This window comes from Nelusetta ayraudi, unplaced genomic scaffold (assembly GCF_046127955.1).
Source record: "Nelusetta ayraudi isolate G7.1 ecotype Tasmania unplaced genomic scaffold, CSIRO-AGI_Nayr_v1 ptg000106l, whole genome shotgun sequence".
NCBI lineage: Eukaryota > Metazoa > Chordata > Actinopteri > Tetraodontiformes > Monacanthidae > Nelusetta > Nelusetta ayraudi.
Window position 1 is genome coordinate 691,112 of NW_027466156.1, and position 27,391 is coordinate 718,502.

The 27,391-nt window shown below is 47.0% G+C and overlaps 3 protein-coding genes and 1 non-coding gene across 4 annotated transcripts; 1 reads left to right on the forward strand and 3 right to left on the reverse strand.

Moving 5' to 3' along the window:
* Positions 1–15: 15 nt before the first annotated feature.
* On the forward strand, positions 16–23,808 carry nfkbiz (nuclear factor of kappa light polypeptide gene enhancer in B-cells inhibitor, zeta). The gene is made up of 13 exons (XM_076048634.1): positions 16–174; positions 19,723–19,854; positions 20,213–20,305; positions 20,783–20,883; positions 21,072–21,301; positions 21,540–21,645; positions 21,724–21,880; positions 22,093–22,254; positions 22,345–22,508; positions 22,598–22,708; positions 22,795–22,962; positions 23,043–23,565; positions 23,671–23,808. The coding sequence occupies exons 3-12, from the start codon at positions 20,236–20,238 to the stop codon at positions 23,070–23,072; spliced, it is 1,299 nt and encodes a 432-aa protein (XP_075904749.1). The 5' UTR covers positions 16–174; positions 19,723–19,854; positions 20,213–20,235; the 3' UTR covers positions 23,073–23,565; positions 23,671–23,808.
* Positions 822–4,743, reverse strand: gbx2 (gastrulation brain homeobox 2). Its single transcript, XM_076048664.1, has 2 exons — positions 3,789–4,743; positions 822–2,435 (listed from the first exon to the last, which is right to left on the reverse strand). Exons 1-2 carry the CDS (start codon positions 4,252–4,254, stop codon positions 1,891–1,893), a joined length of 1,011 nt encoding a protein of 336 aa, XP_075904779.1. The 5' UTR covers positions 4,255–4,743; the 3' UTR covers positions 822–1,890.
* LOC142903176 (U6 spliceosomal RNA) lies at positions 2,585–2,688 on the reverse strand. The gene has a single exon (XR_012929203.1). It is a non-coding gene; the product is annotated as a U6 spliceosomal RNA (small nuclear RNA).
* On the reverse strand, positions 23,472–27,152 carry LOC142903134 (protein jagunal homolog 1-B-like). The gene is made up of 4 exons (XM_076048626.1): positions 27,080–27,152; positions 25,809–25,906; positions 24,316–24,388; positions 23,472–24,012 (listed from the first exon to the last, which is right to left on the reverse strand). The coding sequence occupies exons 2-4, from the start codon at positions 25,895–25,897 to the stop codon at positions 23,617–23,619; spliced, it is 558 nt and encodes a 185-aa protein (XP_075904741.1). The 5' UTR covers positions 25,898–25,906; positions 27,080–27,152; the 3' UTR covers positions 23,472–23,616.
* Positions 27,153–27,391: the final 239 nt, after the last annotated feature.

Genomic DNA, 27,391 nt, shown 5'->3' on the forward strand with positions numbered 1-27,391 from the left:
AACACACTTATTGCATAATCCTGAATGCGTTGTGTAGTTCGGACGTGAATTTTGAATCGTTTTTGTAATTATTTATTTCTTTATTCTTCTTCTGCGGAGAACATTCTGGACGGGAGACTTTGGATGCGGTCTGATGTGGTGACGTTATGACGCTTGTTGACAGAGCGCTGCCAGGTCTTTTTTTCTTTTAACGGGTGAAGTATGTCGAGTCCGTGTCTTTAAAAGCATACAGCTGTTCAGTTTTACAGTGTAGCTCCGTTTGTGTTGAGCGGTTAGCTTGTGGTGCTAATCACATCAGGAACCAATCAGCCAGATGACAAGATGGCTGGTTTTATATATACCATATATAATTATGCTTTAGTTCGAAAGCAAATACATACCTCAATTAACCAGAATACCAATAACAGAGAACAGTTGAATTCTGACTCTTTTTTTCCCGGAGCAAATTAAAACTACCAACACTTTTAGAAGGGAAATAATAATAATAATAATAATAATAATAATTATTATTATTATTATTATTATTATTATTATTATTATTATTATTATTATATCTGCTTTGTCCTTTTATTTGAGCTAACTTGGAACAATTTGTTGATTTTGTACTTATATTTTTCCTAGTTGTAATGTAAAAAAAAAAAAAAAAAAAAAAAAAATCCAAATTGAAAGTCGATGTTTATTTAGAAGGTCGTTCCATTATGCTAATATTACTGTTTATTTTTTCTGAATAAAAAAGTGGTGAAGCGGGGAGAAAAAGGTGCGCGTGGAGACTGCAGCCCCTTCACTTCCAGTCACAGTTCGTCTTTTTTTTTTTATTATTATTATTATTCACACGGTTGTCAATCCAGAGGAATGTTAGTTACTCTTGCACAATTTTTATATAAATAAATTAGCAGCGTCATTATTTATTTTTTCGAAATAAAGCAGAACATTTTAAGTAACAAAAAAATAAAATGTGAAATAAAATAAAAACAAACAACCGAATGAAGCAACAACAGTTTTTGATTCCAAAGAGCTCGCGGAGGCTTTCAACAGGAAGTTCCTCCCAAACTCCACGAAATGTTCCACACAATGACGCCGCTGTGCTGTTGTGGGGAAACCTGCGGCCGCGTCCTCCGTTTTGGTCCCGGTGGTTTATTTACATGTTGAAGGAGGAGTGGCTTCTCTTCTTCTTCTATCTTCCTCCTTCTCTTCCTCAGTCTGTTGGCGCCGCTGACCGCCGAGTTCAGGCCCGAAGCCTCGTTGTACGATTATCGCCTGATCAACCCGCTCAAATCTGAAACAATCTGGTGTTTGTGCGCGCGCCTGTGTGTGCGTGTGTTTCATTAAATCCCGCCGTTAAATTTGTTTTATTTTCCACAACCACTACCGACTTTTTGAAGGGTTCGATGAAATATTCAAATATTAAACCTGAGTGCTTTGTGTCCTAATTAAACAGAATAATTAATTAGCTGAATTATTAAAACGAAAGACTTGAAGCATTTTTTCTTAAACTCAAAGTAATTTAACTTTTTGGGGGGATTGTGAGAAAAATATAGCTAAAGTCTAATTAAGACAATTAAAAAAAATTGGCCTTCCACTGGTCCTGTTCCTTTTTAACACCACCGTGATAATGTCAAATGAAAACAAAATAATTATTTAGACAAATAAAAGTAAATTAAATCGCGTTTATTTCCAATAATTGTGTCTGTTTTAAGTCTGTCTCGGCGTGAAACCTGTTTGGCTGATTTGTCAGAATTGTCTTTTACTTTTTTTTTTTTTTTTTTTTCAAAGAAGTGCTCGAATTTCTCTTGAATCTGATGTGTAATTTCATCCGGAGCCTGAAACGTTGATTTTTGAGACGTCACCACGCAGCTCGGACTCAGTTTCCATCTCTCCATTCTTCTTCTTCTACGGTCTGGCCTGCTCCATCTGCTGGTGCTGGCTCCTGATCGCGAAGCGGCTCACGTGCACGGGGATGGGCACGACGATCTTGGGGTTCCGCGAGGGTTCGCCCGACTTGTTGTTGACGTTGCCCGCCTTGACGCGCTTCCATTTGGCGCGCCGGTTCTGGAACCAGATCTTCACCTGCACCTCGCTCAGCTTGAGCGCGTGCGCGATCTGCGAGCGCTCGGTGAGCGACAGGTACTTCTTGCAGTGGAACTCCTTCTCCAGCTCCAGCAGCTGCTCGCTGGTGAAGGCCGTCCGCCGCCGCCGGTTCTTCCCACCTCCTCCTCCACCACCACCACCCCCTCCACCGCCTCCCCCGGCGGGGCCGTGCAAGTGTGCACCGTCGTCCAGGCCTCCTCCCCCACCGCCGCCGTCGCCGTCGTCCTTGTGGCACAAGGAGGTGAGGTTGTCGTCCGAGCTGTAGTCCAAGTCACTGTCCATGGAGAAGCTCTCGTCTTTGCGGCCGCATTCGTCCTCCTTGGGGTCCTCCTTACCGTGGGGCCGGGCTGCATGAGGGGGGGAGCTTTATTAATAAGCAGAAATATCGTATGCATCGTCTAATGTCGTAATTAAAAATGATGTCAACCGTGTTAAAAAAAATTAAATCAGAATTGAATAGGACACATTTATTAATCCCGCAGTGGGGAAATGTGCAAAAAATGAGGACCGCTTCACGAATTTTGGCGTCATCCTTGCGCAGGGGGGTCATCCTCATCTACTCTGTTTCGTTCCAAATTTAGTATGCGCTACCAAAGTAACACAAATAAGCTATTTTATTCTAGTAAAGTAACGTCAAATCTTCAATGTTACAACAAACAGCTTTAAATTAAAAATTCTGTTTAAGATTTAATTGCACTAAAAAAAAACTCAATTTAAAAATAAAAATTCTGATTCGTGCTAAATTAAAAAATAAATAAATAGAAAGTACCCGGAGATGAAGAGGAAATGAGCTCATCGGGCTGTTGGAGGAAAACACAAAGTGTCGCCTTTTATTTTGACAGGAAACGGGTAAACGGCCTGTGACAGCTGCGGGGGATGGGGGGGCTCGCGCCGCTCCGTGTAGATATCCATCACCGGATCAGAGACACGTGCACGGCGTGTGCGTGGATCTTCTGCTTTTATTTTTCACGCGTAATTACGCACGGATGGCGGCCAGAGCTCCCGCAGCTCGGCTCGCGCATTAGAGGAGCATGAGATGATTTGAGTTAATCTGAACACATCGATCACACCAAAATTAAACAATTTAAAATAATAATAATAATAATAATAATAATAATAATAATGATAATAATAATAATAATTATAATAATAATAATAGTCTGGAGCAAATAAAACCATAAAAATCTGAAACGGACAGAAAAGCGTCCGAGTCAGACTGTCAGTCGCTTCGTTTTGGTACATGAATTAAAAGTGGAAATAAGAAGCAGCGTCTTTCACCCCTGCGAAACTTTGATTTACAGAGTGTTAAAATGAATCTCATCCAAACATTGTCCCTCACGATGACTTATTTGTTTCCTAACGGCCCCACAGACAATAAATCAGCTTCACTGCGCGCCGGAATAAAAAGCAGAGTTAAATCATTTTACATTTTTACGATTGACAGCTTCAGGTTGTCAAAAAAAAAATAAATACAACAGCTTAGGTTGTTGTTGTTTTTTAAATTGCCTTTTAAAGTGTTTGAACTTTTCATTCCAATACAATAATCGATCACTTAAAGTTTTTCGATCTGAAAGAGAACGTTTAAAAACAGATAAATTCCCAGATAAGTGAAGCGAGCTGAATCCTCTCCGGGCTGGCCGCTGATCCCGGAGTCAGACTCCCTGTTCCGGGTGTCACTCCTCCCCGTCCTCCCTCCTCACCTGCAGACGTCTGCACCGCCGTGTCCGCGTCGTGGAAGCCCTGCAGCGGCTCCTTCCCCGGCAGGAATCCCTTGCCGTCGTCCGCTTCCAGCCGCAGCTCCTGCGCCTTGTCGAAGAACTTGCGGGCCGCCTCCTGGTGCTGCTGGGAGGCGGAGAAGCCGCCGGGCAGCGAGGCCATGAGGGTGGAGGTGAGCGCCATGCCCTGCGCCAGGCTGGAGCAGAAGCCGCCTTGCAGGCCGGGCAGCTGCGGGTGCCCGTGGTGCTGCAGGGCCGGTGGAGGCGGAGGCGGCGGCGGCTGCAGCACCACCGACCGGTAGGGCATGAACATCGGGTAGCCAGTGTAGACGAAGTGTCCCGGGCTGGGCTGCGGGGGCCCGCCGATCAGAGAGTCGATGCTGAAGGCGGTGGTGCTTCCCAGTGGCCGCTGCATCACCATGAAGGACGAAGGAGCGAAGGCTGCGCTCATATGACCCACTGCTGCCGCTGCTGCTGCTGCCGCCGCTGCTGTTGCCGCTGCTGCTGCCGCCGCTGCTGTTGCCGCTGCTGCTGCCGCTGCTGCTGCTGTCAGGAGAAGGGGGAGGATGAGGAGGAGCAGCAGTCCGGACACGGGGCTCGGAGGACGGCTGCAGGCGGAGGACGGAGCCCCGGTGGTGTTGGAGCCTCTGTCTGAGAACCGGAGTTTACAGCGGCGGTAATCCGATTACACCAAACCATTCCATCGGTGCAGCAGAGGTTGGAAAGGTGAAGAAGAAGAAAATGAAGGAGGGAAAAACAACTTCTTTGAGTCTTTGTGGTTCCGCGTCGCTCCGAGCGCCGCAGCAGCGGGATGCTGAGTCTCCACTGGCCCGCCGACGACTGGCCGTGCGCGCGCGCCTCACATGCGTGTGTGTGTGTCAGATGCGTCGACAGAGGGGGAGAGAGAGAGAGTGCGCGACCTGTCCCGTCGCTCGCCGCGTCTCCGCACAAGTTTTTCGGGGGGGATTTAAATCGCGCTCCCCTCCGTTTCATTGCGTTGACTGCTGCTCGCCGGCTCCGCCCCCTGCCGCGCGCTCCGGCCGTGAGTGGTCCGAATGGGGATGACGCGACGGCTTCCCCTCCACCCCCCACCCTCCCTCCCTATCTCCTGGATGAGTGCCAATTACGCAAATTGGGACTACGGGGCAATTTAGGAACGCGAAAACACATCATCGTAAATAATAAGCTGCGGATATTCAGTAAATAATCGCCCCCGCCCCCCACCACCCGCGCGAGCCCCCACAGGGTCGTGAGGGACGGGGAGGGAGATGAAGGGTCGACCTGGAGTTGATTTAGTAGCATTTGATTCCTGCGTAAATAAGCCCGAACCCGTCAAAAACACTGTGGTTGGACGCGTGAAGCTGATGGATTCTCTGCAGAGATCCGTCCCGCTGCTGTTTTCTGACGTCATCCCCAGAAAATCTTCAGAAGCAACATATTTTTTCTTATATAGAAGTTTGGCCTGATGCGTCAGACTGAAGTGAATTTGCAATTCCTGTTGGTCGTTCCACGTCAGATTAGTTTAATTTGCACTATAAAATGTTTTCTAAATATACACATAGTGTAAAATTACACTATTGTATTGTGTATAAAAATGCAAATATTTTTAAAATGCAGTTTGTGTTTTCATGGATGAGAGTTGAATTTTTCCAGGCTGCGACAGTTTGTGTGAGAATAACATTTTATTTGTCTCCAACATGTTTTCCTGTTGCAGCCTTTGTGCACACTTGTCATTCATTCCTCTCTCACTGCCATTTCAGGGCAACCAGACTATTAATAAGCGCCATAATAATAATAATAATAATAAAGTGCCACAACTAGCATGTTGACCGTATTGACTGTGGTCCAAGCTGCAGATGAATTATGATTTAGCCAGATGTTTGTTGGCTCGATTGTTGAGCTAAAAGTTTAAAGCCTCCTATTCTAGCTAATCTTTGTTGTGTTGTGTTGTGTTGTTTCCAAGTCAACCTTGTTGTGAGACGTTTTCTCGAGTATCTTTTGTGTTTGTGTAGCATTTGGCAGGATGGAAACATGAGATCTGGAATAGCTTCGTTGGCCAGTCTGGTGTTTGTGTTATATTGCCTCATCAGGTCATTTTGTTTTAAGTAAACTACAGTTTTTAAATAGTAATTTACTTCCTCCAAGACAAAATGCAGTAATGGCGTCCTCGCTCAATTATGGGCATAAAGTTGTTGTTGTTTGTGACATGAATCTGCATCAGATGTGACCAGATCATTTCCTGATGTCGATCCACCTCCCCACCCCCACCCCCACCCGCAGCTCCACAGCAGAGCAACATTTGCTCCAGCGTCGGCATCAAACTGCACCTGAATGAATCCTGCAGCAGCTTCCTCACCAATTAATGGTGTCGCACTGTCATCATCATCGTCGTCGCCGTTGTCACGTGTAGGATGCGGCTGACCCCTGACCCCGCCCCCTCCTCGGCCCACCGTGGGCTGAGTCAAGGGCACCGCCTCCCCCCTCCCTCCTCCCTCCTCAGGGTCACTGGGACACGATCTCATTAAAGGGCGGCCTGGGTTCCGCAACCGCAATGCAGACATTAAACAGCAGTATTTTTCAATTAGGGCTGACAAATTCAATCAAAATTCCATAGATTAGGATGAAATGAGGCATGGGTCATTTACAAGGGGATTTAATTGCACGGCCATTAGACAAATAGTACAGCGGCCTCCAACTCATTATCAATCACGCCAGGGCATCAATAGTAAAAGGTTGTGAGGCAGGGGAGGGGGAGGGCAGTGGGGGAGGAGGAGGGGGGGGGGGGCACGGGTGTCGGTGTCGGTGTGAGAGCAGCTAATAAATATCCTCTTTTGTACTTATAAATTATCCAGTTTAATTAACAACATGGATTATGATTGGACTGTGATTTAATTAAACCTTTCCTGCATGCAAGCCCAGCGCCACGGCCATCCATTATGGGCCGGGGGAGGGGATGAAGCGGGGGCGAGGTGGTGGTGGTGGTGTTGGGTGGGGGGCGGGGGGGGCGAGGTATTAAACCGAGCTTTGTTCTAATGGGAGCTGCTTACCTGCTTTAGATCATCAGTCGCAGCAACGCGGTGCCATAATGGGCCCCCCGGATGGCCGGGGAGCGTTTACCGAAAATAAACGGCATTCTTATCTGAAAATAAAGACCCCCCCACCCCCACACCCCCTGCCGCCCCTCCTCTCCCCTCCCTCCCATCACATTCAAACATAAAGCGAAATGGAACACTCGCCTCAGAGTTTGCCCACATTTGCCGCGGCGTGATGTAAAGTGGAGGGGACGCGGCGGAGAGAAGAAAAAGCAATTATGGCGCCGGGAAACAGATGCCTGGACGGATGGATGGACGGACAGAGGGACTGGTGGGGGTGGAGGGGGAGGGGGAGGGGGAGACGTCGCCCGGAGCGTCACCGCTGCCGCCACCGCCGCTCAACACGATTCAGTCAGAGCAGAGCAGCGTGGCGCTATCAACCTTTTCATCAGCCTCTAAATGCCAGGCCGTGTTTGGCGGTGGGAACGCGGTCACGCTGGGGGGAGGGGGGGGGGAGGGAGGGAGAGGGAGGGAACGAAAACACGTCGGAAGAAACAACAATTTAATTAAAAAACAAAAAAATAATTTAGGAGGGCGGTGCTGAGGCCAAACTGCTTGGCCATCTAAACCAGGGGTGGGCAAACTTTTTGACTGGTGGGTCACAATGGGTGCTAAGATTTGACCGAGGGGGGGCGGAGCAGCAGCAGCAGCAGCAGCAGCAGCAGCAGATGGATGGAGTGTTTTTGTGAGGCACCTCATAGGAGGAAGAAATAAATCATGGGATGTGTAGAAAACATGTGCGTTAATGTCTGTTGAAAGTGAACACAGGCAAAGTTTCAACAAAATCAGTGTCTTTGAAGCCCCACGGTGTGTAGCTCTTTATTGCAGTGACTCTTAAAACACTGAAAAAATGGATGAAATGCAGCTATGCAGCTATTTTATGGCTTACTGACTATACACATATATACATTTCTTCAATTTCAGCAGGCCGGATTAGGCATTCGTCCTTCTGAGAGTTGAAAGGTGAATAATCCCAATCATTCTTAAAGGCTGGAGCTAAATTTAGTAGCACTTGTTGTTTGTTGCCAACTTGACCCCCCCCAACCCCCAATCCTCTCCAAATGATGTCATTTCTTTATTTTATTTTTTAGCTGAGAGGAGCGCTAAGCGCTCCAACAGCTACGGCTACACCACGGGGTCAAACTGTCCAGATCGTTTAAACACAGTAACTGAATTTAGTCGCGTTTTTACACCTTTTTTTTTCTCGGTTTTTAGCTCTAGAAATGAGCTGTTAGCTCTTTGTCTTTACCTTTGTTGTGTTAAAATATTTGTTTTTCTGCAGTTTATTTTAGCTTAGCGTTGCTTGCTAGCTGTCGTGTTAAAGTGTTGTTTTTAAAAAGTATTAGAAAGACATTGGAGAGCTGGTGAAGTAGCAGCAGCAGCAGTTGTTCAGGCTTTAGTGTCTTTGTGCTTTCTGTCCCAGGTCTCGGATCAATTAACATTTAGCGCGGCCCATTGGATTTTTGATTATCAGAGCTGAAAGGGAGGGGATTGATTGGCCGCCGAGGTGGCCCCTGCCCCTGACGATGGCCCGGCCCAATGAGGGAGGAGGAGGAGGGGGAGGTGGAGGAGGGGGAGGGGGAGGAAGAGGAGGCCTGGTGGAACATTGAGCTTCTTAAGTATCTCCTGGCCTTCGCCATCGATTGTCACGCTGCAGGGAAAAAAAACCTTCAACCCAACAAGTCATTTAATCTTTGCATCGAGCCGCCCAATCAGATTTGACTGAAGCTAGAAAAACCTGCTGCCGGGTCGTAAATCACCACCACCGGGGCTGGAGATCAGGAGCAAGTTCTTGTCCGTCTGGGACAGTTTTTCTTTTTCTTTGACCGAGTGAGAATTGAAAAGGCTTCTGCGGTCACATGACCTGCTAGAAGCAGCAGTTGCTTCACTTCCTGGAGTCGATTGAAGCCGTTTTGTGTAGCTTAAAGGTTGTTGGTGTGTTGATGAACGTCAGCCTCAATAGTTTTTCATCTTCTAGCGCAGTGGTTCTCAACTGGTGGAGTCTCAGAACCAACTATTTCTTTCCATCTGAACGCTTGCCCACTTTGTCATGTCTAGTAATGAAATTCTTAAAATGATTGAATTTAATTGTGCGTCCTGCAACATTATCTCTGGTGATATCTATATTTTAAAATCCCTTTTTTTAAACAAAAAGGGAAACTGGCCATGAAGCCGTGACCCAATTAAAACAGCTTTGCTACCCACTTTTGGGTCGTGACCCACCAGTTGAGAAACATTGTTCTTGTCATTGTATCTTTATACAAACAGTTTGCTCCCCGTTGTTGCTGTTTTTCTTCAAACAATGATTGACAGTGTAGCTCCTCCGGACTTGCTCACGGCGGCCAAAACGTAATAACAGGCAACATCTGGACCGTGTGACCTGCGAGAAGCCACGTGTTTGACTGGTCAGGGCTGTTTGTTCCATATCTGTCGAGCGTTAAACAGGAAGTTGGTCAGCAGGGCCACAGGACGAAGCTTCAAAAATTCCACCAATCATCACATCAGACGTTTTGTCTCGTTGACGGTGAAGCCGACAAGCAGCGTGTAGAAAATCTTTGAGCCCCAACTTGAACCGAGTTGCGGAAGGGAGGGGGAAAAAAATGAAAAATTGGATTCACAACAAAGAAGAAGAGTGATAGGGGCGCCCTCTGTAGGCTGCTTAATAAAGGTACCGTGTTGGGACAGACTCGTGTGAAGCCAGACAGACACGCTTTTTGTCGGCGTCTGAAGGAGGTAATTGATGTGGGAGTTTTTTGCAGAATGTGTCCCGCCGTCTTGTCCCTAAGAGTGTTTGCCAGGTTCCAGGAGGAGAAAGAGGAGGAGCAGGAGTAGAGGAAGAGGAGGAGAAGAGGAAATCAGATTGAACAGCTGAGACGTGCAGCAGCAGCAGCAGCAGCAACAGCAGCAGCAGCAGCAGCTGCTGTAGGTGTGGCAGGAAAATCCCTCAAAGTAATTTCTGCGTTGTTCTGTTATTTGCTTTCGCTCTGTCAGTCTGTATGGTTGAAGAATCCAGTGAGTGAGAATTCAGCGACTTGTTGGTTGCTGCTCCGTCCTCCAGCAGCAGCTGCTGCTGCTGCAGCTCCAGCTCCGTCACTCGGAGCGTTCGCACATCCATCAACCTGCATCGCCCCTCCGCAGGTGTGCCAGGAGACACTAATGACTGTTGTTAGGCAGCCCAAAAACATCCCCCTCCACCCCCCCCACTTTAGGGCCCATGCATGTGAAGGCACCCAGGTTGACCTTTGACCCCACCCTGGCCGTAAAGCCGCGCAGATAAGTACAGGTTAGCCAGGAGAATGGGGACGAGCTAATTAGATCCTGGAGCCTCCTCCTCCTCCTCCTCCTCTTCTCTCCGTCTCAGACTGGTTTCATCATTACATTCTCAATCACTGCTGGTGCGATTGGCTGAAATTGGGTTAGCTCCGCCACCTCGCATTAGCCACACGGAGGCGCCGCGTGAATCTCGTCCCGTCTTCCAGCCCGCTGCGCGAATGAATCGTTGCCTTGTCTTCTCTGGACACCTCCGTGGGGCCGGAGCAGCAGCAGAAGCAGCAGCAGCAGCAGCAGCCTGGGCCTTATTTTTCTCACAGGAAACGTCTCACTCTGCGCCGCCGACCCTTATTGGATTTATTAGCGAGGGGCTAGCAGTGATTAGTGACCAGTTGAGCCGTCTGGGGGATCAAACAGGCGCTCGTGGTGTCGGGGAGAGCAATCGCTTTAAATTGTGTGACTTGCGGGGTCATGGCAGTGTCGTGCAGTTTCTTACCTCACCTACACACACACACACACACACACACACACACACACACACACACAAACCAGTCGGCCAAAGATTTTGGGATTTTTTCTTCGTGAAAATAGACTACAAATTAGATTAGCTGTCTGAATTGATGCTAAATTCTGAGTATTAAGACGCAGTTCCTGATCGAAAGTGACCAATAGGACTTCAGCGACAGTGTCCAGAGCCAATCAGAAGCATTAAAAAACCCTTTACTTTGAGGGGGGGGATTTGGTGTGCAGTTCTGATCAAACTGCGTGCAGCTTTTATTTTAGCCTAGCAGTGTTTTTGTGTCTTTTCTCTGGACTCTGATTGGTCTGATCACACTCTGACATTGAAAATCTCGGCTGCTTTGTAAAAACAAATCTAGTTGGTCGGTTAGTGCAAAGTTGTGTTTTGGATTGTTTTTGTCTTTCCAAGTCGATGTTACAGTTTCGACAATTTTATTTTATTCATTTTCAGCACCAGTAGCGCCGCTCTAGTGGCGGTTAGCGGCGTGCATGTGACGGACGCGGCGCAGCTGCCTGCCGTCAGGGCCGTCGTGTCTCTGCGGGTCTCGGGCTGAAAGAGCCGTGACAGATCTCTGGCGGAGCATCAGGCAGCGTTTAGTTCTGCCTGGCTGTGTCGGCTAAGAGGCCGTAATGAGGCCGCCGACGTCTCGCCGCCGAGGCCCACTTAGGAGAGACGGATGTGGCGGCGGCCGACCTGAGGGGGGCGCGGTTAAAGGAGCAGTGCAACACTTTGCAAAAAAAGACGAGTCTGGTTTATTTTATTTCATTTAATTCTGGCTTTGGCCAGAAAATTCTCTGTTTGCAGCTTGTAACCAAATTGTATTGATTCTCTCTCTGTCTTCTAGAGTTACTGGGGGAAACAAACAACATAACTACAGCCGCAATGTTTGAGAAACCACATTAAAGTTGTGAATTGTAAAATTTCAATAGTGAGACTGTTGTAAATATTTCTTCGTCTTCTTATTGCTCCACTTTTAGCACCAGCGACGGTCGGTCGCTTGGTGAGACAGTTTCTCGGTTGAAGTCTTTAGAGGTGGACTTGATGAAGCCCCCCAGAGAGAGAGAGAGAGTGAGAGAGAGAGAGAGAGAGAGAGAGAGAGAGAGAGAGAGAGAGAGAGAGAGAGAGAGACGCTCGGAACCGTCTGGGGCCATTGCCACTAACGGCGGAACCTTTTGCTTGATGTTAACGAGGCCACTGTGGTTTTGATTCCATCCGGTGAGAGAGAGAGAGAGGGAAAGACTGAGAGGGAGAGAGAGAGAGAGAGAGAGTCAACAGCCACGTTAACCCTGGGACGCTAGGTGGGGTTTGATGTGGTGGTGAGCGCCGCACTCGACCCGCCGCCGTGGATCCGACATCATTAAGAGAGAGAGAGAGAGAGAGAGAGAACGCCGGCGGTAATGAGCCCTTACCGATCATCCCTCACGCCGTAATTAGCGGCGCTCTTCCCTCCTCCCCCCTCCCCCCGCTCGCCGCTAATGGAGTGAACAAGGCAGAAAACGAGCAACTATTAAAGGGCCGCACATGAATCGCGGCTCCGCCGTGCGGAACCCTTGAAACCTAATCGTCTTCATCATTCAGCGCGTCGACTCTCAACCTCCTCTGGATCGCCGCCACCGCCTCTTCACCGCCGACCTCCGTCGGCCAATCAAAGCAGGACAGATAATCTCCAGGTGGGAGACTTCAAAAATCTGAGGCGCTTGAGTCACTTTTTCTCTCCCCCGAGACGCTGAGAAGTTGGCAGCGCTAAAACTTTGGTGTTTCTGGGATTCTGATTGGTTGGTTGGTTGGATGAATTCCCGCCCACTTTTCTCTGAAGTTTTGGCTTGGCCATAATTGACACACTTCCTGTTTTGGCCCCCATCAGGCTACCGTGAGCAGCTCGCATGCTGTCTTTGCCGCTCTTTTGTACGTTTCAATTTTAGCATCGCGCACTAACAACACTCTCTGTTTGCAGCCTGTAACCAAATTCTGACTGATTCTCTCCACGCTGGTTGTCAACTGATCTTCACCGTCTGTCTTCTGGAGTTACTGGGGGGAAAAAAACTACAAAACTACAGCAGAAATGTTTTAGAAACCGTATTAAAATTGGAAAAAAATTACAAATTAGTATAAAATTGTAAATTTGTCATCGATCTAATTCTTTTTCTTCTTCGGCCTGACATTGGCTCCACCCCCTGTCTGACAAAGCCTCTTTATTCTAGTGGGAAGCTGCAAACAGAGAGCTAAATACTGCTAGCATTTCAGCATTGGTCAGTCGCTTGTTGAGACAGTTTCTTGGTTGAAGTCTACCTGTGGTGAAACAGAGGGGGACTTGATGAGGCCACAAAGCGGTAAAACTTTGGTGGTTGGTGTTTCTGGGATTGTGATTGGTTGGTTGGATGAAGTCCCGCCCACTTTCCTCCGAAGTTTTGGTTTAGGTAGGTTTGACACACTTGGTTGTGGTTTTTGAAGAGTGTAGTTTGATGGTGCGGGAGTTGTTGTTTGTTTGTGGGTTTTGTTAAGCTCATAAAAATCTGTAGCCTGACAATTTCCACTAGAAAGGGAGTTCCTGACCACCAACTCGGTAAAGACACGGAAAATCACCCAAAACCAAGATACGAGGCTCCATCACTTCCAGACAGTCCAGACTGTCCTGGTTCTGTGTTGCGCAAAACATTTTTTTCACCTCCTTCCAGCTGATCCTGAACCGTGAGAGAGAGAAAGAGAGAAAAACATGAGCACGAGGTCAAAGGTCAAAGCTACATAGCCCCGGAGATGGGCGGGCCTCTACGGTCGTCGCCAGCATGCAGCGATGAGTTTGACAGAGGGGCGGAGACGTGCAATGGCCTCCTGGCCGCGGGCAAGGTCGCGCAGGCGATTGGTCACATGATCGAGGGTGGGCGGGGTCAAGGTCGAGGGTGGGGGGAAGGGGTGCTGACAAGGAGGCGATTCATGGCTTCACGCGGTGTCATGAGTGTCAACGTTCGGGGCTAACGTGTAACAGGCGAAATGCAGACACACACACACCAGACTGCGTCAATTACCATTCTGTAGGAGCAGAACAATTAGCCAGCTGGCTTTTATGAAACAAAGCGATTATTGCTGTGCCAATAAGTCAGATTTTTGGGGTAATTCCGGCTCATTTGCTAGTCTTTGGCTAATTACCCCAGCAAGACTTTCAGCGCATCACATTACCAGTTATTAATCGGACAAATCTGGGAGGTGGGGATCGGGGGGTCTCGGCAAACTCCTGAGCTCCACATCTGGACCGAGTGTCACTCAAGATGGAGGACAGACTTTTCAGCGAGTGTTAGCGATGAGCAGGAACGTTCAGTCTGTTTAATGACGACGACAAAGGCCGATAAAAAACAGCTTTTCCAGATGAGTGTGCAATACTCTGCAGAGAATCACTCCACAGGGAAGTCCATATTTCATCCAGCAATACACTAGCAGTCAAAGGTTTAGACGCACCCTATGAATTTAATGTCTTTTCTTTCATTTCCTTGACTGTTGACAGTGCAGTTTCTCACTGAAGGCATCAACACTACGTATGAACACACATGGAATTATGGAGGAGGCAAGAAAATGTAAAATAACTCAAACACATTTTATAATTATAAATATATATATATATAATTTATAATCTTCAAAATAGCCACCTTTCATAAAAAGCCTCATTAGCTATTTAACGTGTTTTCTTTGCTGCATAATTACATATATTTTGCTCATATTTTTCATGTCTTCAGTATGTATCGACAATGTAGAAAGTAGTAAAGATAAAGCAAAAACATTGCATTAGATACTGTGTCCAAACTTTTGACTGGTAGTGTACGTCCCCGAACAGGTTAAAGCTGAAAATGTTAGCATGTAGCAGTGTGAATTGCTGGTGGGTCAGCCTGAAGGAGATTTATTTGCACTAAACAAGTGCTTTTTTCTCTGAAGCCGTCTTCATCTGGCTAATGTGAAGCAGCGACTCCTGATTATTGTCACCCGGCTTTACTGTCCCCGGCCTCGGCACCGCTGGTGCTGCTGCCCTCTGGGGGTCAGCCAGGGTTCATCTTGAAATTCAGATTAGTTCTCCTCCTCCTCATCCCAACTCATCTGACAAGTGGAGCTCCTGCGGGAGGTTTCCATTCTCCTCTTCATCACAGCAGAAGAAATGTGATGAGAGCTGAATTTAGGCCCGACCGCCTTGTTATTGTGTACACCAAATATGGCTTGTATTGCACACTTGTGTGTACAAATATGTTGTGGCTTATCACGATTGAGGTGATTTCATTCATGTATCATCTGGGAGACCCTAGAGATCCATTTTTGACAGGAAACGCAAACACAGCATTTCAAAATAAACAAACAGACACAGCGAAGAAGCAGCCTGTGACCACTCATCTGGTATCTAATGACAACCTGACAACGGTCCTCTCTGGACTTGAATGTAGCTCCTGGATTTGGACGTTCACTAGTTACCGGTAGTTGGATGATTTATGTTCGATAACGTTGAGGGTAAAACGGTTTCTGGTCTCTGATTCTGGTTTCTATCTGTGGTTCTGGTTTCTGATCTCCGGTTCTAGTTTCTGGTCTCTGGTTTCTGGTTTCTATCTGTGGTTCTGGTTTGTGCTCTCTGGTTTCTGGTCTCTTGGTCTGGTTTTGGTCTGTCATTTCTGGTCTGTCATTTCTGGTCTCTGGTTTTACTTTCTGGTGTCTGGTTCTGCTTTTTGTCTCTGTTTTCTGATCTCTGGTTTCTGGTTCTGGTCTCTGGTTCCGGTTCTGTTTTCTCGTATCTGCTTCTGGTATCTGGTCTCTGATTTCTGTCTGTGGTTCTGTTTTCTGGTATCTGGTTCTGTTTTCTGTCTCTGGTTCTGTTTTCTTGTATCTGATTCGGTTTTCTGGTATCTGGTTCTGTTTTCTGTCTCTGGTTCTGTTTTCTTGTATCTGATTCGGTTTTCTGGTATCTGGTTCTGTTTTCTGTCTCGGTTTTCTGGTTTCCATCTCTGTTTTCTGCTCTCTGGTTCTGTTTCTGTTTTCTGGTCTCTGCTTTCTGCTCTCTGGTTCTGGTCGACGTGGCCACCGCCGATTTTTCTCAGCCCGTCAATTTCACTGTATCGTGGCGCCGAGAGAAGAATTTGCGAGAGTGTGAGTCCAGAGTGGATGTCAGGCGTGGCGGCCTGGGCCTGGACTTGAGGTGGGCGCAGGTCGGCGGGGGCCGGGAGAAAACAGGTGAAGGGGTCATTAAAAGGCAGCTGTTGCCCCCCTTCAATTACAGCCGCCGAGCCGGCGAGGGTCACGGCTCCGGAGGGGCCGCTGGAGGCTAATCACAGGCCGTTTAGGGCAGAGCCACCAGCAGGGGGCGGAGCCATGGCCAGGTGCCACGCTGCAGATTCTTCTCAGCTCAACAAACACACAAAACAACAAACTTTTGTTTGTTTTGTGTGTTTGATTTGAACAACAAATTTTGACTCACGATCCGAGCGTGTTGGTGGGTTAGTGTTGTAGTCAAGACGGCACCAACTGAGACCAAGACATTATCAAGACTCGAGTATCGAGATCAAGACTAGACCAAAAGTGTATACATCAAAAAATAACAACAAAACAGAATAAATGACACGTATTCAAGTTGACATTTGACATAAATGGAACAGCAACATTTCCGTTTAGCAAAGTATCCTTCAATAATTTGCAGCTTTACCAGCGAGTTGCAACAATTTTCAAAAAAAACAGCTTTGCTTCATACAATCACAAAATATAAAAGAACTAGAACTAAGTGGGCGTGTCACTGTGGGTGTCACAGAGCATGACCAGGCACCGCTGGATTCCTTTTTGTTTGTCTTTGCAATGTTGGCTAAGTCTCGACCGGCCTTGATGGAAAAATCCCAAGTCCATCCCGTCCGAGACCAGCCTGAGACTCTTAAGAAGTGGCCTTGAGACCATGAGCGTCTCAAGTACTACAACACTACAGCACGTCCTGCTAAAATTGAAGCCGCGGATGCTGCTCTGGTGCTCAGTTTTACCACAACCTGGACGTCATTTCCTCATCAGTTTAGGATGGCTTCCTCTGTCACCATCCAACTACAGAGTTGTTGGAGAGTTGTTCCAGGTCTGTGGTGACACTCGTACACAAACAAACTGCACACCGGGACCAACCCATGGCATCCTGACACTTGCTCCCCAAAGCATTGTGGGACTTTAAGGTCAAAGATGATGCTGATGTTTAAAAAAAAAAAAAGAAAAGCCAATGGATTGATGAATGAGCGATGGTGACGCATCGTCCTGCCGCCACCGCCGCCGTCTGTCTCGTGGCTGTTTATGATGCGGCAGGGAGGAAACGTCCCTGAGCCGAAGGTTAGCCGCCGCTGTTAGCTCGCAGTTAGCACACCGCCGCCAATCAATCCGTCCGCCTCCGCGTGCAAATTTACAGTACAGGAGGAGAAACCCACCATGCGCCACGGAGCATATTTACTGCCACTTTCCTCCGTGTGTGTGTGTGTGTGTGTGTGTGTGTGTGTGTGTGTGTGTGTGTGTGTGAGAGCCCTGATGAGCTGGGAATATTTAACAGGCGTCGTGTGTCCGGGTTTCCTCTTGAGGATCTCTTTTTTTTCTTCTTCTTCTTCTTTCTCTTTTTTTCCTATCCTGTGGACTCAGAGGTTGAGGGGTGGGGGGTGGGGGTCTTTAGTAAATGAGGCTGTCCGAGCCCACAGGTCTGGGGGGGAGCATAACGACACTAAGACAAGCCGCTCCGAGGGTCCGTCAGCGGGTCGCCGAGGGTCAGGACGATGCATAATTGAACATCGCTGGAACCCTGCTAGCCTGTGTGCTACGCTCACAGTCGGACCCGGGGCCTCCTCTAGGGGTCGGCGCCACCACTTGACATAGATACATGTTTGTATCGATGTATATATGTATGTATGCGAACTTGTATGTATTTATGCATTGTGTGTACGCTGATGCAGAAAACCAGGGGGCTCTGCGCTGATTAGCGGCTCCGCTATCTCTGTGCGTGTGTGTGTGTTTGTGTGTGCACGCGGGCAGGCGGGGGTCCTCCGGGACCACAACTGGAGCAACAACACAGAGCCGAGCGCCGACATCTTCCCGCCTCCAGGGCTCCTTTCTTGGGCGAGGAAGTCGGTGGCCCGGACACTTTGTGGCTAATTTGATTAGCGGCAAGGAGGAGCAGAAAAAAAGACGGGGGGAGGAGGAGGAGCCAGGAGGGGGGTTGTTTCCGCTGCGTGAACCCACCTGGACCCAGGCAGGCAGGCAGGCAGGCAGGCGGAGCTGAGCGAGCTGAGACTGATGAACTGCTGCAGGTTGATGTGCAGTTGATGATGCTTTGGTTTTCTTAGTTTTCTTTGTCTCGCTGCTGCTTCGTGACGGCTGATGTCAATATCACCTCTGGTCCAGCTGGCAACGGAAACATTTGCTCCAAACGTTCACAAGTTTGTCCTCATCACTCAGTGAGATCAAGTTGGATGTATTCGACTAAAAAGCCCTTTTTTTACCCTTTTCCTGAAAAAAAGAAAACTTTTTCCAGGCATGAATTTTCACAGAATGGCGGTTAATGATTTTTCTTTCCCACGATACGTGTTGCGCTAATATGATAGATATGGTGTGTGTGTGTGTGTGTGTGTGTGTGTGTGTGTGTGTGTGTGTGTGTGTGTGTGTGTGTGTTTGTTTCAAGGGTCTTTGGGGATCTTCGTTTAAGAAGTGGGTCAACTGCTTTGCAGATCAGGCCGCCTCGTTAGCATCGAGTGTGTGCTCGCGTGCACGCACACACGCACACACACACACACACACACACACACCTCAGGCCCTCCGGCTGTAATTGGCAGCAATAAAAAAAATTACACACAGGCTAATTAGCAGCTCACACAGCTTGGCACACTGGAGTTGTGTGCACTTTGATGTTTGTGTGATGTGTGTGTTTGTTTGCGCCACTGAAATAAAGAAGAAAAGGAAGAGAATTCTTCCCTCGCTGCAAGTCATAACATTTTTATTTATTCAATGTCAGCGTTGGGAATCTGCTGCTCCCGGTCGCTGCTGTTCACACATGAACACGAAGCCCAGGCAGATGTTGACACCACATCAAATGTTATATGGGAGAAAAATAATTATTTTCTGTAATTTATATGCACATGTCAAAGGAAATGACCTTCAGCTTCTTGTGGATGGGTTCCTCCCTCACACAGTCTTCTTTAGATAGGTGTAATGCTGCCCTCTGCTGGCCAATGTCTTTTTCTTTTTCCCTTTTCACCGGATCATTTTATTTTCCCCTAAAATACTAAAGCTTTTAATAAACTTGAAATTGATTGAAGAGAAATCCCTTAGAACAAATAATTATGAAGTTCAAAAGAATGTTGCGTATTGAACGATGGAAGAGGCCTCGACACATGAATTCATGAAGATCTATTTTTATTTATTGAGCTTTTGCATTTTCTCACTCTGTTTTTGGCTATTTTATCATGGGACAGTCTGTGCTACCTCAGAACAGTCCTCCCAGTGAGTTCACCGGTACCAATACCTGATCGTAGTGGGTATCAGTACCGGTAAACAAACTGGTACTGATACCAGGGTTGAGCACTCCAGTCAGACTCGTAAAATATGTGCAGATACCACATCAGTTGCAGTTGTATATGTATATATATGACAGTTTTGTTAAATCTGTGGTTGTACTGCAGTGAAACTTGGAACAGTCTCCCCATGTTCTCTAGAAAAGACATTCTGAGGAATGTTGTACAAATAACACATCTGTGGTGAAGCAAATCAAACTGTATGATGTGTGACGGTCTTCGTGAGGACTGAAATACAAGGACTTGTTCGGTAAAAAAAATTAAAAAAAATAAAAAAATAAGTGGTGTCTGTGCGACATACTATTGTAGTGTATGTGCTAAGAAGGGGGTTCTGGTGGCTTTAGTGCTGATTGAAGCATTTTGGGGGATTTCTTTGTCCCTAGAAAAAAAACAACATATGAAAGTATTTGTAATAGTGCAAAGGTTTTTATTGTGTTTTCCTGATGGTACACAGAGTGAGAATGTCAGCGAGTCATGTGACTGAACTACCCAAACAGGAAACCAGTGGACTTGGCCTGAGTCCAATCACAGCCTTTTCTTCAGCGGGGAATCCGAGCAGTAACAGCAGGGAGTCCTCAGTCTTCAGTTGGGAGTCACAGCTCGTTTCCACCCACTGCACCTGTGTCAAGGTGAGTGAAAGCTACTCAATTGTATATTTTACCTTGTTTACCTACTGCATGAGTCAGAGTTTCTTCTATTCACGTAAAGACAACCCAGAGCACTACAAAAACAGAACAAAAAACCCAGATTACTTGTTTTGCCTTTCCTCTGCTCATTTGTAAGATAAAGTAAAACCTACAATCAATACAAAGCGAAATTCAAGCAGCTCTGTTTACCGACGCCAGGCTGAGCTTCTGTTTTGCTAGTAGTTAAACATTACATTGAGCAACGAGCCAACCAGGAAGCGGATCCAGGTGTGGCTGGTTGCTCCTCTGTTGTTCCTCCTCTTTGGTTCTGGACTCTGAACCTTTTGCTGTCCCCGCACAGTTGGACAGCGCGGCGGTGGAACCATGTTGGAGGCCAGAGGAGCCGACTACAGCCACGCAGTTCTGCTGGGAACCAACGTCACAGACAACAAAGGTCAGTTCGTCTCTCAAGCGTCTGTTTGTGTGACACGGTACAGCATCAGCGCAATGAGAGCTGCGACGCAACCATCGGGTCGTCTAACCTGGCAGCTAAACGCCTGATCCAGGCCGACCACCCATAGAAGCTTTGTTTTTCTCAGTGTGACATGAGAGAAAGATGACATGTGACTTGTTGAATAAAGATTGGAAGATTTCTATTTGTCACGTTACAAGGCAGTAAAATGGTGGTGTGGCTGGCAGAACTTTGTGCATTACAAGGAATAGAGTGTAGGAATGGATTTAAAGTTATAATTAATAAATACAAGTTTTACAAAAATACAAAGTTAAAAGATTAATAAAAAGTACAGATAATGCCGTTTGAAGTGTTGCACAATGGTATACAATATAGTATAATTAGTTGCATGACTTTTGAAACTTAATATATAATTATATATTGCCACACAACCCTGACAATGGTGTGCGCCTCCTCCAGATCTTCTTCCTCTTCCTCCTCCTCCTCCCCCTGGGATGGCCTGCAGCCAGGCTGCGTGCCGCAGGAACACGGTCAAGGAGCTGCTGATGATGAAACGACAGGTGAGTCACAGCTTCAACATGTACAGACAGAACAACAGCAAGGCAGCCAGTCGGGTTTGGATTTCTTTAATCTCTAGTTTTGGTTTTACGAGGGCAGACGCGTGTAAAAAGGCGGTGGTATGAGGAAGAACTTTTTAATCCTGACTGTTTCCTGATTGTGCCAACAACACGGTGTCCCTGCCTGCCAGGGGTGGAACCTGTCGAAGGAGGACGAGTCCGGGCCTGCCAAGCTGCTGCGCCTCAGCAGGGACGTCCTCCCGCTTTGTCCTCTGGAGCTGCTGGGTCACATGACACCACCACTGCCACCCAGCACTGAGGCCAACGTGACTCTGTTCCAGTGGCAGATCCAGCAGGAGGAGCAGCGGATGGGAGGAGTTCCCCTGGAGCTGCTCAACTCGGCTGACGGAGACGGAGACACGTGAGGACGTTTGCTACTTTTCACTGTGGCAGCAAGCCAGCAAGTTTGTTTCAGTGAATGGAAAAGAAATGTGCTTGCAAATGCAGTGATGGAGTGGGCAAATTAGCCAGCCAGCCAAGGTTTCTGGTAGCCAGTAAAACACTGGTGAAATAATCTGTAAAAAAAAAAAAAAAAAAGAAAAGAATTCGAACTGTCCACGTGGATGCAAACAGTTTATTTTTTCTTCGCTCTCTGCCAGGTTCCTTCACATCGCTGTGGTGAAGGGCCGTCGTGCTCTGGCCTTCGCGCTCGCCGCCAGGATGTCCACCAGCGGCTGCCTGGACCTGAAGGAGCACAACGGACAGGTGCGATTGGCCGACACGTTGTTGATCTGTGAAAGTAGCAAAGTGGTGACCTCTGATTGGCTCTCCTCCCGCCCTCAGACGGCCCTCCAGCTGGCCGCCACCACGAACCAGCACCTCATCGTTCAGGACCTGCTGTCGCACGGCGCCCGGGTCGACACCCGCGACCTGTGGGGCCGCTCGGCGCTGCACGTGTGCGCTGAGAAGGGACACTTCCTCAGTCAGTCTAGCGCCCTCTGTTGGGAGAAACGCTTGACAGCAACAGTCATCTGAACTCTGTAGCTGCAGCTTCTTGGTGTCATTGAACTTCAAGTCTTTGTGGGTGGGGCCTAGAGCTGGGCTTCCTATTGGACAGAGAAAAGTGACAATGTTAGTGTGTTCAGACTGAACTTCAGTGTCAATTAGGCTTAAAGTCTTTGACATATAATATAAATTCATGTGTGCTCTAAGGTTTTCCAACAGTGCCATCTGCTGTTAATATTTGGAATTGCTCACAAGGTAAAAAGGGTCAGAATTTGTCAACCTGTTTGTGTGTCTTGTTTCTGCAGAGCATCTGGGGAACTCTGATGGGCAGCAGGCAGCAGGTGGACGTGGACATTTTTAACTACGATGGTTTGTTAGATTCTACATCGTTTGTTAAAATGACAGTGATTTCTTGTGGCTGCTTTGTCAACGGTCTCTCCTGGTCTTCCGCTCCTTCAGGTCAAACGCCACTGCAGGCTGCCGTCCAGACGCACAACACCGTGGTCAAGGAGCTGCGGAAGCAGGACTCGCTGCCGCAGAAGATGGAGCTGCTCCAGAGGAAGAAGGTCTACCTGGAGTGCATCAAGATCCTGCTGCTCATGGGAGCTTCTGCTGGGACCAAGGTCGGTAGCAGACCAGGACGGGTCCGAGTTCTCCTTCAGGTTGGAGCTGGGCAGCCAGGTTCTTGACGACTTGTCTTGTGTGTCTGCAGGACCTGAAAAGTGGGCGGACCAGCATCCACATTGTGTGTGAGGAGGCCAACGTGGAGTTGCTGAGTGTCTTCCTGCAGCAGCCATCGTCTCCGTCCTTCGTCAACACCGCCGTGAGTGGTTTGGACCTCACCGCCCACGTTGGGAGGCAGGCGAAAGGTCTTTGTCACTGACTCTCTGGCTCCCTCTGGTGTTCCAGATGTTCAACGGCAACACGGCACTGCACGTGGCCTGCTCCCTGCAGGGTCACCGGGGTCAAGTGGAGGCCGTGAAGCTGTTGCTGAGACGGGGGGCCGACCCGACCAGCAGGAACACTGAGAATGAGGTGCCGTCCCAGTTGGTGCCTGAAGGTCCCACCGGGGAGAAGGTGAGGGATGGAGGTCACTTAATAGAGTCACTTGCACGTGTGCACGTGTGTTGATGTTGTGTGTGTGTGTGTGTCTGCAGGTGCAGTCTCTCCTGAAGAAGCATATGTAAAGTTCCAGACCACCGTCAGTTAGACGGTCTGATATGTTAGCACATTTGCCAACTGAAAGGAGGCAGATTTTGGTTGTTTCAGTGAAATATTCCACATTGTTCATTACTGTGTAATGTTTAGGTGGTAGGTGTAGATGTAATTAGAAGGATTTGGTGGGAGGGTAAATGTTGGGCTGGGCTGCACTTCATGCAACTTTGTGTTTTATCAGATATACTGTATGTAATCTAATGCATCTAATCAGTACTAATATTCACATTGATTTAGCCTTGTGTTGTCGCTACCATGTTTAGCTGTAGAAAAAATACCTTTTTCCACCTTGAAATATTATGACTTTTCCTAAAGGGACCCCATCATTAGAAAAAGTGGGAGAGAGAGTAAAATAGACACTTGAAGCTCAGTGGTAGTTTGTGCAGTTTAATGGTGTTGAAAGATGAACCACCAACATCATCTGGGAGGACACACCAACAAAGTCCAGTAGAAACATAGAAAAAGGTGAGAGTGGAAAAAGTCTTTGTCGTCACGTCCCCACGTTTGCTCGGCTCTCTACTTCTTCTTCTTCTCCTGTGTGGTGGTGGTGGTGAACCACTGGTCCAGCAGCTTCTTGCTGTAGTAGATCTGCCAGCCGTGGACCTGCACGGCAATGACGACCACCAGATAGAGGACCGACACCGCCGAGAAGCCAAAGATGAAGCGGTGGGCCTTGCCATGGCGGTAGAGCTGCTGGGCCACTGGGAACATCTCCATGGAGCCGTAGATGAGGGGAGCCACGCAGAAGAGGCCGCCGCTGATCATGGAGACCACCAGGTAGCTGATGTTGTTCCTGGGCAGCGCCAGGAAGCTGAAGACTGTGGGGACAATGCTGAGGAGATAGGGGTACTCCCATTGGTACGGAGACGCCACCACCCTGTGGGACACCAGATTCAGCTGGCTGACCACCACCTGGAGGGCAGGAGCAGGAGAGCGTTGGATACTGGACTTCATTGTTTGTCTTTCATGCTGAACGTTTCGTTGGTGACAAAGATTCTTTTCAGGCTTTCAGATGATGGCCCCAGCAGGACTGTGAATGCTGGAGTGGAACACAGTGGTGAGCTGTTAGTTTGTATCCACTGTCTTCTACTGTGGCCACCTTATCATTTCAACACAAACCACTCCAGCATTCACAGTCCATCTATCAGTTGGGTGCACTGTCTGAGACTCCCAAAGCAACGTACACCCCTGAAAGAACAAGATGCTGTGACTGACCTGAGCTGCCATCAGCACCCAGATGAGCACGTGGACAATATTGAGTTTACGGATCTCTGACTTCAAGGCAACACTGCAACAAATAAAGAATAGAAGGTTCGATGTCAGTGTCTTTTTATGCGCACACACACACACACACACACACACACACACACACACACACACACACACACACACACACACACACACACACACACACACACATATAGAGCCTCGATAGAGAAGATACACCAGGATGTTTGGCTGACTCCTATGATTCAGCACACACAGCTAAGTGCGATCATAATATCACAAAGCTTTGTTTTAAAAAATGTTTACTTTTTAAAAAGCAATCTTAAAGACCTCATTAATTCTGTAATGATGGGCGCATATTGCACACTTGATATTCATTCTCTAGAATCACATTCAAGGCAACAACTCTCAAAGTCAACCAAAGGGTTCATCCTGACTGCTTTTCCTTTGCAAATGTTGAGCTTGTGTAAAAATAGTACTTTCATCATTTTTATTGAGTATATAGAAAGTAATGATTGGTAGACCATCATCCTCTCAGTAATCTTGCTTCTTATCTTAGGGCATGGTTCCACTGGCTCTTCCTGAGTGTGGGTGGAGTTCCAGCTCTACGGCAGAACGAAGGTCCCTGGACGTTTGTTGTGCCTTCCGTGTCCCCTGAATCATAGCTTTTACTTTTTGTTTTGTTTCAGTCCACACAAAGCAGCGCCAGCTCTATTCAACCGGTGCGAACACACCAGCAGCGTTAAAAGAGCTAAAAGCAGGGAAAATTAAGAGGCAGAATCGCAGAGCAAAACTCTCAGCCAATCAGTGGCCTGCTCTGTGCTACGTCACCACTATGGTCCCTGCTCAGCCCGCTTGGAACCCCAAGGAAGCAGAGAGCAAAATGCTAAGGGTTGGAACCGTGTAGCGGCCACTGGGAATGCGAGCCAACCAGTGGAAACACGCCCTGAGATGTTTAGCCTCGTTTCCAGGGTTGTATCAGCTTTTTGACGCAGCTGCACAAACTAACAGTATTCACTTATTTCTCACATTTTAGTGGCTAATGCTGGAGACATTTAACTTGACTGTTAACTTTAAAATACAATCATCCAGGTTTTATTAAATTTATATTCACCAAAAACAAAGAGATTGTAAAGGAATTAACTGTTAATTAAGATGTGGAACTGTTTTACATGCTCTCTGAAAATAGAAAAGTATAACTTTAATGATAGAATATTATGATGGTTCACTCTCTGACTGATGTGGATGAGGTGTTGGGTTCATAGAAACCATCTAGAAATATGAAGCCAATTCGAGGAACTACTGAAAAGATGTCAATCGAGATTGTTTACATACTAAATGAAAATGATGAAATTACTATTTATTTCGACAAACCCCTACAAATACAAACATTACATTACACCCACACTAAAATATATAACCGCAAACATCTCAACAAACTACGACATCACTGGACAGTAAAAGCAACATAGAAAAGCAACCTCATCTGATAGTGCAGAGCAACGCGCTCCCGGTGCTGGAAGTCGCTGCCGTCTGTACCCGCCGCTCTGGGACCTTCTCGAGAAGCCATGTTGACAACCTGCAGCACAAAGAAGACATCACTTTCAATCACACATCCTCTCCACAGGCACAATATGTTCCGCTACTTAAAGTGTCAACTACACAGTCAAACATGTCACATTCCAGTTTCACCAAGACACAGTAATGACTGCAAAAAGCCTCAAAAGACCAGACAAAGCGGCCTTTTCACTTTCAAGAGCTTTTAATACTCACATTCAGTCATATTGACAGAAAAATGATATTTTTTCAAAATAGCTGTAAAAATATTCCAGATTAATATCATCCTCTTTAAATGAGCCAGTCTTCAAAAACTTATCCTGCCTGTAACACACATCAGAAGCAGCAATATACTGTTGATTCAAAAATGTCAATGTTTCACATGACTATTTCTAAGAGAAAGTAGTTTTAAAAGACCGACTCGTTTGAATCAGAAAAAATGGAAACATACGTTTCACCGCAGTTTTTAAATAAGGTGACAATGAACAAAAGATCATCAAAAACAATGTTGCTGCTAATAATTACAGCCATATAGTAATTGAAATGCGTTTAAGGGAAATCAAGCGTTAGTCGTGTCAATAAATAACAATGAAGTGTTGTGTAAACACACTGGCTGTGTGTTTACACAACTCCACAGTCTTCGTCAAACAAAACAGAAACAAATAAAATAATCTTTATCTTTTTACATTTAACATTTCAATTAAAAAAAACAATTAAAGAGGCAACGCTGCGGAGTAATTAATAATAATAATAATAATAGTTAGTTATTTTATTAACTTTTTCTTTATTAAAAACAAAAACAAAAACAAACAAAAAAAAAAAGACCACTGATCGTCCGTCGTCCGAAACGTCATCTTAACACGAGTATATGATTTTATGTTACACTAAATGCAAGTTCAAACAGGACTGTTCCCCCCATTGCGGATGATTTAGCCAAAGTTTGTATGACCACCGGGCGAATGTGACCTGCATTGAGTCACAATGCCTTGACGAGAGTAAACAGGATGGCACAAATTCACCCGAGTCTCTCTGGGGAACTGAAGGACCCACATTGACTTGTACAGCTAGCTAGCCAGCTAGCTAGCTAATGCTGACAAGCCGCTGTTAACACGGAGGTTTACGAAGCAACGTTACGGCGACGTGACGAAACAATACTGACACTCTCAATACGTGGAAGCAACAAACTGACACTTACGTTTTCAGTATTTCGTCATTAAAATGTTTCGACGCCGAGCGACACACCAAACACACCGCCAACTGTGCAGTTGCGACCTGGAACCGGAAGTGACGTTTTGGTGGACACTTTGTGACCGTTGTGTGACGTCGTCAACCGGGATTGGCCAGAATCTCTCGGCCTGTTTCAGTGCCTGTTGCGTTAAAATTGATGCAAATCATATTGTCTGTTTACATTGTAAACATGTGTTTGTTTTGGATTGTTAAAATACAAAAGAAAATCATGTAATAATAAGTTTCGGTGCGTCCGCAAAGGCCGGTTAGTACTTGCTTC